General features: G+C 38.9%; 1 protein-coding gene across 3 annotated transcripts in view; it reads left to right on the top strand.

Moving 5' to 3' along the window:
- Positions 1–17615, top strand: part of LOC135104959 (IQ and AAA domain-containing protein 1-like) — a 528680-nt gene extending 511065 nt beyond the window's left edge. For all 3 annotated transcript variants that reach the window (XM_064012787.1, XM_064012788.1, XM_064012790.1), the window contains 2 exons: positions 4813–4907; positions 17218–17615. In XM_064012787.1, coding sequence (XP_063868857.1) covers positions 4813–4907; positions 17218–17440 — 318 coding nt within the window. In that variant the 3' untranslated portion in view covers positions 17441–17615. The remainder of the gene's footprint in view (positions 1–4812; positions 4908–17217) is intronic.
- The last annotated feature ends 309 nt before the right edge of the window (positions 17616–17924 follow it).

The raw sequence follows: 17924 nt of genomic DNA, 5'->3' as shown, positions 1-17924 counted from the left end.
CTTCTCATATTTTCACAGTCTTCTTCAATTTTCCACATTTGTTTATTTGTGTGCGCTATGCTGAGGTTCTCTTCCTTGAAGCCCTTGAAAATATTTGTGTTTGTGCCAAAGGGTCAAAGCAGTGGGCAAATATTGATGAATAAGTGTCTTGAAACCTCCCTCTTAAAGGAATTCAAGTCATAAGAAGGTGGAAATACAGAAGCAGGCAGGGAGTTCCAGAGTTTACCAGAGAAAGGGATGAATGACTGAGAATACTGGTTAACTCTTGCATTAGAGAGGTGGACAGAATAGGGGTGAGAGAAAGAAGAAAGTCTTGTGCAGTGAGGCCACGAGAGGAGGGGAGGCATGCAGTTAGCAAGATCAGAAGAGCAGTTAGCATGAAAATAGCGGTAGAAGACAGCTAGATATGCAACATTACATGAGAGAGAGGTTGAAGACAATCAGTTAGAGAGGAGGTGTTGATGAGATGAAAAGCTTTTGATTCCACCCTGTCTAGAAGAGCAGTATGAGTGGAACCCCCCCAGACATGTGAAGCATACTCCATACATGGACAGATAAGGCCCTTATACAGAGTTAGCAGCAGGGGGGGTGAGAAAAACTGGTGGAGACATCTCAGAACGCCTAACTTCATAGAAGCTGTTTTAGCTAGAGATGAGATGTGAAGTTTCCAGTTCAGATTATAAATAAAGGACAGACCGAGGATGTTCAGTGTAGAAGAGGGGGACAGTTGAGTGTCACTGAAGAAGAGGGGATACTTGTCTGGAAGGTTGTGTTGAGTTGGTAGATGGAAGAATTGAGTTTTTGAGGCATTGAACAATACCAAGTTTGGTCTGCCCCAATCAGAAATTTTAGAAAGATCAGAAGTCAAGCATTCTGTGGCTTCCCTGCGTGAAATGTTTACCTCCTGAAGGGTTGGATGTCTATGAAAAGACGTGGAAAAGTGTAGGGTGGTATCATCAGCATAGGAGTGGATAGGACAAGAAGTTTGGTTTAGAAGATCATTAATGAATAATAAGAAGAGAGTGGGTGACAGGACAGAACTCTGAAGAACACGACTGTTAATACATTTAGGAGAAGAACAGTGACCGTCTACCACAGCAGCAATAGAACGGTCAAAAAGGAAACTTGAGATGAAGTTACAGAGAGAAGGATAGAAGCCATAGGAGGATAGTTTGGAAATCAAAGTTTTGTGCCAGACTCTATCAAAAGCTTTTGATATATCCAAGGCAACAGCAAAAGTTTCACTAAAATCTCTAAAGAGGATGACCAAGACTCAGTAAGGAAAGCCATAAGATCACCAGTAGAGTGGCCTTGACAGAACCCATACTGGCGATCAGATAGAAGGTTGTGAAGTGATGGATGTTTAAGAATCTTCCTGTTGAGGATAGATTCAAAAACTTTAGGTAGGCTGGAAATTAAAGCAATAGGACGGTAGTTTGAGGGATTAGAACGGTCACCCTTTTTAGGAACAGGTTGAATGTAGGCAAACTTCCAGCAAGAAGGAAAGGTAGATGTTGACAGACAGAGCTGAAAGAGTTTGACTAGGCAAGCACGGAGGCACAGTTTTGGAGAACAATAGGAGGGACCCCATCAGGTCCATAAGCCTTCCGAGGGTTTAGGCCAGCGAGGGCATGGAAAACATCATTGCGAAGAATTTTAATAGGTGGCATGAAGTAGTCAGAGGGTGGAGGAGAGGGAGGAACCTTTTAGCAAAGGTCTGAGCGAAGAGTTCAGCTTTAGAAATAGATGTGATAGCAGTGGTGCCATCTGGTTGAAATAGAGGAGGGAAAGAAGAAGAAGCAAAGGTATTGGTGATGTTTTTGGCTAGATGCCAGAAGTCACGAGGGGAGTTAGATCTTGAAAGGTTTTGACATTTTCTGTTAATGAAGGAGTTTTTGACTAGTTGGAGAACAGACTTGGCATGGTTCCGGGCAGAAATATAAAGTGCATGAGATTCTGGTGATGGAAGGCTTAAGTACCTTTTGTGGGCCACCTCTCTATCATGTATAGCACGAGAACAAGCTGTGTTAAACCAAGGTTTAGAAGGTTTAGGACGAGAAAAAGAGTGAGGAATGTACGCCTCCATGCCAGACACTATCACCTCTGTTATGCGCTCAGCACACAAAGACGGGTCTCTGACATGGAAGCGGTAGTCATTCCAAGGATAATCAGCAAAATACCTCCTCAGGTCCCCCCCAATTAGCAGAGGCAAAACGCCAGAGGCACCTTCGCTTAGGGGGATCCTGAGGAGGGATTGGAGCGATAGGACAAGATAAAGATATGAGATTGTGATCGGAGAAGCCCAACGGAAAAGAAAGGGTGACAGCATAAGCAGAAGGATTAGAGGTCAGGAAAAGGTCAAGAATGTTGGGCGTATCTCCAAGACAGTCAGGAATACGAATAGGGTGTTGCACCAATTGCTCTAGGTCATGGAGGATAGCAAAGTTGTAGGCTAGTTCACCAGGATGGTCAGTGAAGGGAGAGGAAAGCCAAAGCTGGTGGTGAACATTGAAATCTCCAAGAATGGACACTTCAGTGGTGAAGGATAGTACAAAAAGAAAGTGTGTCGGCTTTACCACACTGCTAATTTTCAGTCTCATTTTCGTCTCTGTCTCAGCGCGCATGTGTGTATTACTTATCTGAGAGAGAGAGAGAGAGAGAGAGAGAGAGAGAGAGTGGTACGCCACCAGCCACTGTCAAGGTCATCCACTCGCTGTCACACTGTCACACAGCCACAATTCTCTCTCTCTCTCTCTCTCTCTCTTTATATATATATATATATATATATATATATATATATATATATATATATATATATATATATATATATATATATATATATATATATATATATATTATATTATATTATATTATATTATATTATATTATATTATATCTTGCTGCAGCTAACTTATTATCTTCATTCATCTCATCCATCATCAGTGAGTACCTGTACTGATTTTTCTTATTAAGAGAGACAATAAATAGGCATTTTAGGGGTAGCTTCAGTATGATATGGCTTTTAGCATCTCACGGGTGCCTTTGGAACATAACCTCGTGAAAAACTGGGGATTCACTGTGTCGGACAATCAGCTTCATCGGACTGATGTTCCCCCCTTTAAGTCCATAGTACTGAGGTATGAGTGTGCATAGATAGTCTCAAGAATACTGATGATACACCTTGAAGGATGTTGTTGAAAGTGATGAGAATCAGATATGATGTGTACACTTATTTACTGGGTCCAGAGTTGAAGCAACACAGCACATAAGAGGTAAATAGACTAGAATAGCTGATGATAGGATATCAGCATTGGGACTTGTGGTTGCCCTCTCTCTGACACTGTGTTGTGAAAATATAGTTACTGAAAGATCTTTCACCACTTTCCCTATTTTACTCACCTTTAAGAAAAATATGAATACTGACATGAATACCCATAATTCTCACATATTAAATGCAGTTTTGAGAGAGATGACTCATAAGGCATGATAAGAATAATTATAAGCCCTAACAGTTGAATTCAAAACACAAAACCATTCATATATGCGTGTAGGGACATTTTATTAAGCTTTGGTGTCTAATAAGTTAAAAAGCATGAGCTCTGGTATCAAGTAGGATATTTTTTAATTAGTTTATATATTTTTTTTTTTTTAAGCACCATTTCCAGTCAGATCTTGGCCTTCCATTTGAAATTCTTCCATTTTATGTATTTACAACCTCACCTGTCTTTCCATTTAATTGCAGTAGGATATGGGACAAAGCATGGTTGTTATGACATACAGCTGCAATAATGCACTAAATATAAATAACTATTTCATCAGAATAACGAACCAAAACTGGCATAACAAACTTGCCACTCATTTAAGCACTGGAATTTTAATAATAAAAAAAAAGAAAAAAATCAATCAGAATAACAAACCAAAACTAGTAGGACAAACTCACCATTCGTGTGAACACTGAAATTTTAATAAAAATTTAATCAGAATAGCAAACAAAAACTGACAAGATTAACTCACCAGCTGTGCGAGCTGCTGCTCACCTATCCACCACCCATCCCTTCCTCCTTTTTTTCCTTTCCTCTCCCTTCTTTCCTCTTGTCTCAAACCTCCTTCCCTGTCACATCCTCTCCCCCTTATCTGTCAGAGATAAGGTACAAAGGAGTGATCTCTCTCTCTCTCTCTCTCTCTCTCTCTCTCTCTCTCTCTCTCTCTCTCCTTATTCATTTTATGTAATTTTTACTTCTCACTCTCATATATGTAATTCCATTTTCATTCTTAATCAGTGAAACTCAGGATTGTAAGAATTTAGGACTAGGGACGAAACTCAGGAGGATGCTGTATATATTTGTTGTATTATCTCAAATGTACTAGTGAAAATGTGTTCATTTTGTTTATTTATTTATTTTTTTTATTGTGGATTTTTTGTTATTTTCTGTTTCCCTGGAACCAATTAATTTTTTCCCATAGGTTCTTCAGTCGCCATAACACACATCTGCCATAAAGAATACTGCATTGGAAAAAATCATGTTTTCATTGTTGTGTACCTTTCTGTATTGTATACTGATTTCATTATGTTTAGAAACATTTTTAATATCCTTAGATCCCTTTTTTTTTTTTATTTATTTATTTATTTTTTTTACTTGTTTCATTGATATATATATATATATATATATATATATATATATATATATATATATATATATATATATATATATATATATATATATATATATATATATATATATATATATATATATATATATAAAAGTGAAGATAAAAGATGATATTCCTCCAGACAAGAACTTTGTGCTGCAGGTTGTGACTGAGCAACGTCTAGCCAAGCAGGACAAGAATCCATTGACTGCAGAGGAGTTTGTGGTGCCTCTAAGCAAACTGGAGCCTATTTATAGGTGGGTTTGAATATATATATATATATATATATATATATATATATATATATATATATATATATATATATATATATATATATATATATATATATATATATATATTATAGCATGTAAGTTGATAGTAAGTACATATGTATGTGGCCAGACATACAGTCATTACAGCAGAATTAGGAAAGGTGAAGTAAGTTTTAGTATTCCACTAGATTAAACTTTTCTTTGGAAAAGATCACAGCAGCCTTGAAGCCAAACACAAAACATAAGGATATTTTGCACTTCAAAAATGGAGATTGATAACATTACACTTATGCACTTTCTTTGTTTGCTTGATATTTTTCATTTTTTTTTAAATAATTTATATGGCTGTAAAGTAATAAGCTGCATGTAGTATTAAATGATTGACATATATCTATGTTTGGAGTCTAAATTTTTTACTTATGTCAGAGCCACAAATTCACCATCATCAAGATACATATTTAATGTTAGGCAGACGAGAATGTAAGTAGATGGAAAAGTCACTGAAACTTTTCAGCTGTTTTGCAGCATGTTAATCAAATCCAGATCCAATATTTAGTACTGCATCTGCCTTAGATTAGTGATATCTCCTTTTCTCCTCAAGAACATTTTTGAAAATATAAGGATTATTTAGATACAATATACTTTTATTAACATATTTATTCATAGTTATTAATCATAGCTCTCATTCCCACAACAGATGTGTACCAACATTTTACAATTATATGCTTTAGGAACTAAAGTTACTCCTTAAGTTACTCCTAAAGAATACTTAAATTATTCTTATTTTCTTTGCCTGTAACTGCCATATTTTTTATTACAGTAATGAGGGTCATAATATCGATGGAGGAAGGGAAAAATATTGTTGTAATCATTAATTATGGAAAAGTATGTTGATACATTGGATTTTACTTTAAAAATTGATATTTGTTACAATGCATAAAAATACTCATAATTACATACTACTTGTTGCTAAAAACTGAATTCCAGGTATAAGAGGAAGGATGACCTAACTCTACACCAAGTTTCAGTTTCAGATCTAAACCTATACTGGGAGATCCTGATGATACGAGCAGTTAGGTTCCATCTGAACTGTTCATATAACAAATTCTTGTATAATGAAACACATAACTACACACTCTTCCTAAGTTTCATACTTGGTTTCTTCCCAAGGTATAGCATTAAACTCAAGAATCACAAAATTCAAGGTACTGAAAACACTGAAAAAGCACTTACTCATTCCAGGCCTTCAAGAAGCTGACTTTCTTTTTCCCCCACTTTATTCCCTTATCTCAAAATACTATGTGTGTGTGTGTGTGTGTGTGTGTGTGTATTTAGCTAGTTGTATTGTACAAGGCATGAGCCAGAGCTCAGTTTGTCCTGTTTCAATAGCCATATTTATCCAGTTTCTCTTTAAACATGTACACTGTTTACTGCAACCACCTCTTCCTTCAAATCATTCCAGATTCTAGTAGTTCTATATGGGAAGCTGCATTTCTTGGTGTTGCTTGAACATCCCCTCTTCTTTATTTTTTTTCCCATGCCCTCTTGTCTGTCTCTTTCCCACTTCCATCTGTGGTACCAAGCTATCCATTTCTGTTTATTCTTTCTATATTGTTTACTAATTTGTACATTGTTATCAGGCCTCCTCTTTCTCTTCTCTCTTGTAGTGTTGGTAAACCCATCTCTTCAAGTCATTCTTCATAGCTTAAGTCTTTCAATTCTGGTTCGTTTTTTTTTTCAATTTTTCACATTCGTTTATTTGTATGAGCTACGCTGAGGTCTTCTTCCTTGAAACCTTCAAAAACATTTGCCATGCCATCTGCTATCTTCCTTGTTGATATCACTGACAGTGTTTACCTTTACACTACTCTCCCATTTCACCCTTTTGGCCACTTCCCAATTTATGCTTCACTTCCTCTGCACTCACTCATCACACAATTCGCTATTATGGAGACAAGACTCAAGCTTGACCCTCCTGTGCAACCATAACCTAGGTAAATCCTTGGAGTTACTGTGGATGCGTCCAGTCAGATAGGCAGCGTGGCATGTGTGTGTGTATTTACCTAGTTGTATAATACAGGGTTCGAGCAGGGCTCATAGTGTCCTGTCTCCATATCTATATTTATCCAACATTTCCTTAAATTTATGTACATTTGGTGCTGTAACAACTTATCCATTTGGACCATACCAGATATTCACAGTTCTATGAGGAAAACTGTACTTCTTGATGTCCCTCAAACACTGACTCTTCCTGATCTTCTTTGAGTGCTCTTTAGTCCGTCCAGCTTCATCTTCTTCCAGCAACACCAGATCCTGCTTGTCTGTCTTCTCAAAGCAGTTAACTATTTTATACATCATTATTACATCTTCTCTTTCTCTCCTAACTTGCAAAGTTGGCAGTCCAATTTCCTTCAACCTCTCTTCGTATGTTAGGTCTTTCAGCTCCAGTACCATCTTTGTAGGTGCCCTCTGAATTCGTTCCAACTTCTTTATGTCTTTCTTCATATGCGGAGACCACACCACTGCTGCACATTCCAGTATGGGACGTAGCATAGTGGCTATAATTTTTTTCATCATAGTCTTATCCATGTAATGAAATGCCACCCTAATATTTGTTAACATCCTGTACATCAAGCCAAATATCTCATTTATATGCCATTCTGGGGCCAGAATATCTTGAAAAACCACTCCTAGGTCTTTTTTCTCCTTGCTCCTCATAATTATATCCTCCCCTATTTTATAGTCCCATGCAGGTCTTTTACTCTTTCCCAATTCCATCACATGGCATTTCTTAGCATTGAATTCCAATTTCCACTTCTTGCTCCACCCATAAATCTTGTCAATATCTCTTTGCAGTTCTATAAAATTATAGAAGTACATGAGACTTACCATGGGTCAGTTGAAATGTGCTTCGGATTTTGCGAAGCAAGCCACCGCTGCTGGAGAGAGCTTTCACATGAGATACACAAAGATCAAGGTACCGACAGACTTTAAAGAGCTGAGAGCCACCCACATGCCACAAGTTCCCGAAAAATGCCCGTCGGAAAGAGAAACACAAAGTCAAAAGCCCATCTTTCCGAAGGGTGGAGTGGTGGGCATGTGAAAGCTCTCTCCAGCAGCGGTGGCTTGCTTCGCAAAATCCGAAGCACATTTCAACTGACCCATGGTAAGTCTCATGTACTTCTATAATTTTACTTCAGCAACCCACCGCTATTGCTGGAGAGGCTCCACATGAGATTTTAAAGCCATGTGGGTGTACTCTCAGAACTACACAATCCTTAACGTTCTCCAAGTGAGTGATTGAAAATTAAACAAACTAAATATGTATCCCAACTTCATTGTATGAAAAATCCTCCTCCTTAAACAGATATGTCCCTTACAAAAACATATAGTACATGTATGAAACAAACAAAATATGTCAATTGAGATCCAACGCAAATGAATAGAGAAACCTGTTAACATTACAATACAGAATCCAGTATGGCCTCTTGAAAAAAAATCTGAAACCTGAGTGATCTCCTTATTATAGTGTTTAGCAAAGGTTGTCTCCTGAGTCCAACCTGCCTTAGATAAGATAATGTTAACTGGGACATCCATGGCTTTGGCCTTGGAAGCAGAGGCTGGTCGAACACTGCCAGCCGTGAATTTCTTAGTATTGATACCACAGTCGACAAGAACAGTTTTAATCCACCTTGCCACTGTATCTTTGGAAACACTTTTATGTGGCTTCACCACACTGATGGGGAGTTTCCCATTATCCTTCCCAAATTCCTTTCTCAGATTCTCCGTTCTGTTAATATATTCCTTCAAGGTATTTACAACACACATTCTAGAATCAGGTAAATAAGCATGAAACTTAAGCATTCTCACATTAAACTTCGGACGACACTGCTTAATGTTGCCCCCTAACAAAAGAGATACAGAATTGTTATCAACAATAGCATTGGAATACAATAATAAATGTAAGGTCTGTACTCTTGCAGCTTGAGTCAATGCCATAAGCATCACCAATTTCAAAGTTAAAGATTTCAAAGATAGGTCTTGTAATGGGCTCATGGACCTCAGCTTCTGCAATACTGGCTGCACATCCCAAGTTTCAGCATACCTAGGGCAAGAGGGTCTCAAGTTAAACACACCACGCATAAACCTATTGATAAGTGGATGATTCCCAGCTCTACATCCTTCCAACGTAATGCCTAAAGCAGAGAGAGCACCTCTTGCTGTGTTAACAGACTCATACCCCACCCCTCTATGAAATGTCTCCGAAAGGAAATTCAAAACACTAATTACAGACGGAGTAGAGGGATTGATATTCCATCTATCACAAAATGATGACCATCTTTTAATGTGTGGTCTATATTGCCGCATCGTACCTGGTCTCCACGACGATACACCTCTCCCTCTAAGTTGTTGCCTGACAAAAGACATGCCATCAATTGGGTGTGGGTCATAATCGGGTGTTCTTCCGATGATGAGGGATGTCGTAGTACATTTGTTTTCTGAGTGATGAGCGTGGGGGCCTTGATCAACATTTGCAGAAGAGGGCCCATCCAAGGTTGGGAATTCCACATTGGAACAACCATCCACCCCTTGGCTCTCTCCTCCCTCATTTTCTGTAGACACCTAGTAATGAGAGAAAATGGTGGGAAAAGGTAAATCAGATCGAAACTGGCCCAATTTAATGTGAACGCATCCACATGCTTTGCTTCAGGATCAGGTCTCCACGAGCAAAAACAATCTATTTGCTTGTTTAAGCGAGAAGCAAATAAGTCAATGGAGGGAGTTCCAAAAACTACACACAACTCTTTAAAAATCTTTGGATTAAGTTTCCATTCATGTTTGTCATTAAAATTACGAGAGGCTTCATCTGCCAACACATTCTTCTTTCCTGGTATGTGTGCACAAGTAATCCAGATGTCATTGGAAATACACCAATTCCAGATATCAATGCAGATAGAGATACACACTAGTGATTTAGTTCCACCCATCTCATTAACATAAGCAATGGCTGTGGTATTATCACACATAACTTTAATATGGCAGCCTTTAAGCAAGTAAGCAAAAGATTGAAGGGTAAACAAGATGGCCTTGAGTTCCCTTGCATTAATGTGTAGGCAACTTTCTTCTGTTGTCCATTTACCATTGGTGGAATGCTTTAATACACAACCACCCCAACCTAAATCTGAGGCATCAGTAAAAACTTCAACAGAAGGAGCAGTCCGAATAATTTTCCGAATTTGCGTACCTACTTCAGAGATCCACCAACTCAGCTCTATTTTCATTTCCTTTGAGATAGTCATAAATTTGTCAAAGTTGCCCTTTCCTACCTTTAATGCAACAATTTTGGCCTTTTCTAAAATTCTGTAATGGAGCTTACCTAATTCAACGGCCGGAATGGCAGCTACCAACATGCCAACTACCCGAGCTACCTCTCTGATCTTTGCCTTATTTCTACTGGCCAAGGATGAACAACTTTCCACAATCTTCTTCACTCTACGAGCAGGGAGTGTGACAGTCATGGCTTCAGAATCGATGATGTTGCCAAGATATTCTATGCGTTTTGTAGGCACCAAAACTGACTTGTCCACATTAATACAAAACCCCACATTTTGCAAAATTTCCACAGTATCCTTTAAACAAGCAACACAATCCTCAACTGACTTGCTACACATAAGAGTATCATCTATAAAGGAAGTAATGGTGTAGCCTTTCAATCTCAAAAAAAGAAAAAATCGGCTTCAAAAGTTTAGTGAAAAGACGAGGACCTGCAGAAGCACCATTAGGAAGGCAAGTGAATTGGTATATCTTCCCTGCCCATTTAAAACAAAGGTATTTTTGCTGCTCCTCTGCAATTTTGACTGAATAATAAGCATGCTTCAGATCCACCGAAGCCATGAAAGCGCCTGAACTGATTAGCCTAATTGCCTGCTCAAAATTTTCCATTTTGAAATGAATGTAATTCATGAATTTGTTGAGTTTCTTCAAATTAAGCACCAACCTGCAGCCATCCTCTTTTTTCTCTCTCAAGAAAACTGGTGAAATAATCTGGCCCACCTGTCTGTGAGTCTCTTTGATAACCTTCTGGCTCAACAATTTATCTATTTCATTAGTCATAATAACTTTCTCCTCATCACTAAATTTGTATTCCACTTCCTCAGAAAATAAATGAGTAATGTTCTGTTCATCAATCTCAAGATGGCAATGTTTAACAATGTCCAAAATGAAAGGAACACTAGTAAGTTTGCACCATTCACCAATAAACTTATGAAGCTGACCCGCTTCAAAGTCATTCCTTACCTGAATTACTGCCGGGGATTGTAGTGTCCCCGGCCCCTTGGGTTTTTTGAAGAGGAGTTCCCTCTGTGATAAGAAGGGCGGCCGTCCCCTCTGGTGGCAGGTTTGTGTAAGCCATAAGGTTTAAACCGGGTAGACATACCCCGGAAAGCTGGTTTCCCAAAGAAACCACGTTGCTTACCACCACTTAACTTCCCAAGACCTGGAGCTCCAAAATGGGAAGTCTTCTTGTGGGTAAACTTGTTCTTCAGCCTTTCGGCCTCCTCAATCTGTTTGGTAGCTTGAGTAAGATCATCCCCAAACAGTAAGCCAGTCGCAGGAGTCTTATCAGTGCATAAGTGCGCATACTTTTGGTTTATCTCTCGTTTGAGGAAAAACCGTCTATTCATATTCAGTTTAAAGTTTGCATGCCCTAACAACCCCAAGGCACCATTAAGCATAGCCACCTCATGACCAATAACCTGATTCTGCTCCTCATTGGCAAACTTGTCCAGAACAGTAAGTGATTTAACCATAATAGTGGCAGCCTTAGTTATATCCTTACCAATTTCCTTCAGTCGGAAATCAGCTTTCTTTGCCTCAGTGGGTAGGGCATCCAGCACTTGTGAGTTGCACTCGACTGGGATAAGTGCCTTACAGTTTCTAGGACGTTTAGAAGCCTCATCTGCCAAAATCTCCTTATGGTCTTCCTCTTTCAAACCATGAGAAAACCAGTGATTCACCATTGCAGCAATCGGTTCTTCAATAGCTTCAGAACAGTCATCCATAGGCACATAGGCCTTAGCTGCTTGTAACAGAATACTGTCCGAAGGAGCTTCATCTTCAATCTCACCTTCTTCAGCACTCATTTCTTGTGACCTAAAGCCAGAAAATGCACCAGAGGAAGAAGGGGGAGGGGAGGCAGAAATCTCATGAGTACCCCCTAATCTTAGACACACGATCACTTGCAACTTCATCCTCCCTAGCAGAGGCCCCAGACCGTTGGATATTCTTCCTCTTTTTATGCCGAGTGGACGAATAGAGTCGGCTTCCACAAGAATGTGAAGAACTGCTTCTTGGAGGTGTAGAATCCCCCGAGGAAGACATATTGATGAACCAAACTCCTTCACAACAGTACACTCTGTCACCTGTCCCGCTCCTGAGAGATAACGGGAAAAAACACAGACAAAATAATCTTAGTTCAGCCCGCTCTTAATACAGATAACGGGATATAATCAAATCGAACCTTAAAACCTGCACCACGGGCCAGCAATCACAAAGAAATAATCGCGCCATGGCCGCTTGTTTACATTCACCCGCTCCCAAATGTAGATAACGGGGAAAAACACCGAGACAAAGGCACAGTATAATACCCACAACACACTAGTAAAAAAACAATAGACAATGAATAAATGAGAACCTGCTCCAAGTTTGAATAACAGGTAACACGTGTGCATAACCTCACCTTGTTCAACACCGTGTCCTCCCGCTCCTCATGGATAACAGGAAAGGAACACCAGGCACTCTTCCTGCTCCAACAGGATCACGGGGTAATAAAGTAAGGTAAAACAAAGTGAGTAAGGTGTAAAATAAGTGCCAACCCGCTCTGAAATTCAGATAATGGGTAACTAATGCCAAAATGGCAAACCGCCGCAGTAAGACAAACACGTCTTGCCTGTACCGAGAACAAAGCGTCACTCTCGGTACCTTGATCTTTGTGTATCTCATGTGGAGCCTCTCCAGCAATAGCGGTGGGTTGCTGAAGTAAAATCAACATGGCTCTTTATTATTCCTAACAATTTTGCATCATCAGCAAACAGATTGATATAACTGGTCAAACTCTCATGCATATCACTGATGTATATTTGGAACATAATAGGTGCTAACACTGACCCCTGTGGTACTCTGCTTGTTACATTACCCCAACTTGAACAGGTGTCCATGATCACAGTTCTCATTTCTTTATCCTTTAAGTAGTCTCTCATCCATTTTAGCATTGTCCCTCTCAGTCCTCCTCTGTGCTCCATCTTCCACAATAGTCTTTTATGTGGAACTTTATCAAAAGCTTTTTTGATGTCCAAGTACACTGCATCTACACACCCATCTCTGTTTTGTACTTCATCTATTACTCTTGTATAGAAACTTAATAAATTTGTCACACATGACCTTCCTTTTCTGAAACCAAATTGACTATTTGTTATAACTTCGTTCTCTTCCAAATATTTCACCCACTTTTCCTTGATCACTATTTCACAGATCTTGCCCACAACACTAGTTAGTGACACCAGTCTGTAATTTAGTGGCTCAGTCCTCTTTCCTCCTTTGTGTATTGGCACAATATTTGCTCTCTACCACTCTCTTGATAATCTTCCCTCTATCAGTGAGCTGTTAATCACATCCCAAATTGGCTCCACCACTTGTTCTCTACATTCCTTTCTTTAGTGTCCAACCTAACACTCCATCAGGCCCCATTGCTTTCCTGACATCCAACTTCTCTAAAAATTTGCCAATTTCATGTTTTTGCACCAAGACTTCCCATAAATCCCATTACTTCACCACCTCATTTGGTTCTGTAAAACCCACTTCCACATTGAACACAGACCTGAAACTCTCATTCATAATTTCACTCATCTCTTCTGTTGTTTGATATATCCTTCCTTCCTTTACTATCTTGTTAATGGTCTCTCTGCTTGTCATCTTTCCATTGATATATCTGTAAAAGAAGCTTGGGCTCTTCACATTTCTTTACCACATCCTCTTCAAATTATTTCTCCACCTCTCTTCTTATCCTAACATACTCATTCCTTGCCTCCTTATAATGCTCTCTGTTATTTTCATTTCTTTGTTTCTTCAGTTTCTTCCAAGCTATATCCTTTCTCTTCTTAGCTTCTGCACATCTGGCATTATATCAAATATGTTTGTTCCTCCTTACTATATATACAGGTACATACTTCTGCACATCCTCATTGTACTTTTTCAGTAATGTTTTTATTTCTCTTGCACTGTCTTGCCTTCCATAAGTCCCTTCCAATCAATACTCCCAAAGAATTTTCTTAACTCTGTAAAATTTTTCTTTGTGTGATTAAGTCTCTCATTTTTATAATCCTCCTTACATGGTAGAACCTCCCAATCTTACAGTAGCACCTCTAACACCGCATGGTCACTTTTTCCCATTGGGCTTAAGTATTTAATGGTTGGACTGGGCTCCAGTTTTTTTTTTGTGAATACCAGGTCTAACATAGATGATTCCTCCTCCCCTCTGCATCTTGTAAATTCTTCCACCCATTGGTCCATTGTATTCACCATAGCTTACTGTAGCATTTCTTCACTCCACGGTCCAGCATTTCCGTAAACTTCCATCTCCTCCCAGTTTACATTTTTGCAGTTAAGGTCTCCTACTAGTAGTATTTTACTGTCCTTCCTTATCATGTTGTCTAAGCACTTCAACACTTCCTTTTGCATTTCCTTGTGATCCTCCAACCTCCATGTATTAGTCTTTGGTGGCACATATGTTAATATGATCCTCCTCCTTTCTCCCCCACTTGTTCTTATTGTTATACCTATGACCTCCACTATGCCATCTCTGGATTGCACTTCCACATGTATATATCATCCCAAACCATTATCAGTACTCCTCCTCCTTTTCCCTTTCTATCTCTCCTCCAATAATTATATCCTTCTTCCTTAAAGTTTAAATGGACTTCCTCTTTTAACTTTGTCTTGGTTAGGCACAACACATCTGGTCTATTTTCCATTAAGCAGTCTCTCACTTCCAGTACACCTGAAAGTAACCCGTCTGTATTTGTATGCATTACTCTTAAAGTACTACTACTCCCTCTACATGCAATTTATCTTTCTGCTCCTGTGGTTCTTTCATTTCTTGTTTCCTTTCCTGAATATACCATTTCCTTAGTCTCATATCTAGTACCCTCCAATAAAATTTCCTCTTCTCAGTCTCTATCCTTCTCCTGTTTTTTTTCCTTGGTTTCATTTCTCAGATCCCTCTCTTTTTCCCTTTCTTCCAAGTTCATATCTCTTTTTACCCAAATATGCTTGTATTCTGAACTTTCAGCCAGCTTCCCTGTTCTCACTAGGATCTCCTCTACTGCAACGTGGGATCTCATTCTCACTTTTAACGGCCTTTTACCTCCTTCACTATATTTTCCAGTTCTATATGCTTCTTCCACTTTTCGTTCCAGTCCCTGTTCCTCATCTTGGACCATTGTAATAATATTCCTTACCAACTCTTTCTCTTCTCTCTCCCTGACAGACTTTACTAGGTTTTTCTTCTCTTGCAGTCCGTTAAAGACCATACAATTCTTCTTATCCACTTTGTCTCTCACCAAACTCTCCTTTTCTTTAATTACTTGGATTACTGTGTCCTTGGTCTTTTCCTGTATTTGGTTTTTAACCACCTCTATGAAGCTCACTTTTTCATCCTCATGTTCTTTCTTCCAGGCATTTCTTAGTTCCTCCAGTTTGGTTTCACATACCGCCCCTTCCACTTTTCCTGCACTATCCTCCACCTTTTATTGCAGCCCTTGCAGAGCTACTTCATATTCATTACACTTAATCTTGAGTATCTCATTTTCTTTCTTTAGTTCCTCCATTGCCTCTTTCATCTCATTATTTATCTTTAGAGCACTCTCACATTCACTATACTTCTTTCTCAATTCTTTGTTTTCCATAATAAGTTTGTCCTGCTTTTCCAGAATGCCAGAAATCAGTTCCCTCATGCACCTTATTTCTTTCTCTATACTGATTATCCTCCTCATTTTCTTTCTTTTCCCTGAATCTTGAAAAATCCCTTTCTCCACTTGCCTTTATCAATTGTCTCAAGCCCACAGGGGTTTCAATAAAATGTGCCCTCTGTCTCACCTCCTCACTCAGTTTGTTTACAAACGCATCACAATTGGTGGCACCACCCGGATCTTCCTTTTCTTCCATTTCTTTTAACCTCAAATACTCCTTTATGTATTAAATTTGGAGACAGGACACTGCAATCTCTTCTCACCCCTGCATATACATTACTAGTCCTCGTTGTTTTGTCCAGCAGATCCAGTAGCTTGTATCTTCAGGAGCTCTAGCACCTGCGTCTGAACAGCTGGGTGGCGTGTGTGTGTGTATCCTCTCACTCTTCCCTTTCCCTCCCTCTCCCTTTCCTGCCCTTCTCAGTCCTCTCTTCCTCCTCCATCCCTCTCTCTCCCATCCCTCTCTCTCCCTTCTCTGCCCCCACTTCCCAATCCCTCACCATTTCCTCCCATATATCCCATCCACCCTCCCTCCTTCCATTTTCTCTCTCTCTCTCTCTCTCTCTCTCTCTCTCTCTCTCTCTCTCTCTCTCTCTCTCTCTCTCTCTCTCTCTCTCTCTCTCTCTCTCTCTCTCTCTCTCTCTCTCTCTCAATGGTAGCATAAGTGTTGGCACCAGTCACTGGAACAGGGATATATATTTTGGTTGATTATGAAAAAAAAAAAAAAATTCAAGCAATTACAAAAGAGTCCAATAATTGCTCCGTAGCTCAGTGGTAGAGCAGTGGATGTGCGTTTACAAAAGAGTCCAATAATGGAATCATAAATGGCAAGTAGATTTCAGTGAATAAAACCACATACAAAGTTTAAAGATGCCTGATTAGCAGGTGCTTCCACAGTTTTTGTTTGTGGTATGCTCACTAACCAAATGAACCCTTATCTTCATGGTCAGGTATCACATTTGCCCCAGACATGGTTTTTTGTTTCCTAGAGTGCTGTACCAAAAAACTGGAACACTAGGAAGCATTTTGGGACTGCTGTAATGGTGATGAATAACTACTGAATTGTCATGTATTTTTAAAAACAAAGAATTGTAATTTCTAGGAATATAAGTGACACCAATTAAAAAAATCAAATGTAAAAAAAAAGGTAGACCTAAAATATGGCTGTGGCTTTTTTCATGAAGTAATCTTGCTATTGGTGAATAAGTGCCATCAATAATACCTAATTCTTTCTGAACACCATTTATCACTTTACCTCCTTATATTGACAGGGAAGAAGAGGAAGCAATGAAAGTATGGTTCCAGCGTACTTCGCTCATGAGGAAGCGAGCACGCCTCCTGGAAGAGGAAGCTGAAGCTCAAGGGTTAAAGGGCAAGGCTGCTAAGAAGAATGAGGCAAAGAAACCAAAGGGAAAGAAAGGAAAGAAAAAAAAAGAAGAAATTATGATAGGATTGTGTAGGATAGTGAATATGCTAGTATGCATTGTCAATTAAGAAAAAATGCCGCTTGACCATGTGCAGTATTTAAGAGAGGTATGGATAGTAATTCCATTTAATATACTGAGCAGCACCTAAGTAGACAAAAATTATTCAGTATGTAGTATGACTGGCATTTTTGATAATGTAGTTGATTATGAATAAAAAATATCCAAACCAAGGTTGAAAAATACTTGGTTGTATTGTTGTGAGTCCTAATGCTTCTACTGTGCTAGCATATTTTTTTGTCCAAGTTGTATATATATATATATATATATATATATATATATATTTTTTTTTTTTTTTTCTCTTTTTCTTTTTTTATGTAGTAAGGACACCAGCCAAGGGTAACAAAAATCTAATAAAAAAAAAAAAAACCCACTGAGATGCCGGTCCTGAATAGGGTCCAAACTGGTGCTCAAAAATTGAAGGATAAGTGTCTTGAAACCTCCCTCATGAAGGAGTTCAAATCATAGGAAGGTGGAAATAATAATAATAAATA

This window comes from Scylla paramamosain, chromosome 11, assembly GCF_035594125.1.
Source record: "Scylla paramamosain isolate STU-SP2022 chromosome 11, ASM3559412v1, whole genome shotgun sequence".
In the NCBI taxonomy this organism is placed as follows: Eukaryota; Metazoa; Arthropoda; class Malacostraca; order Decapoda; family Portunidae; genus Scylla; species Scylla paramamosain.
This window is presented reverse-complemented; position numbering and strand designations above follow the sequence as displayed.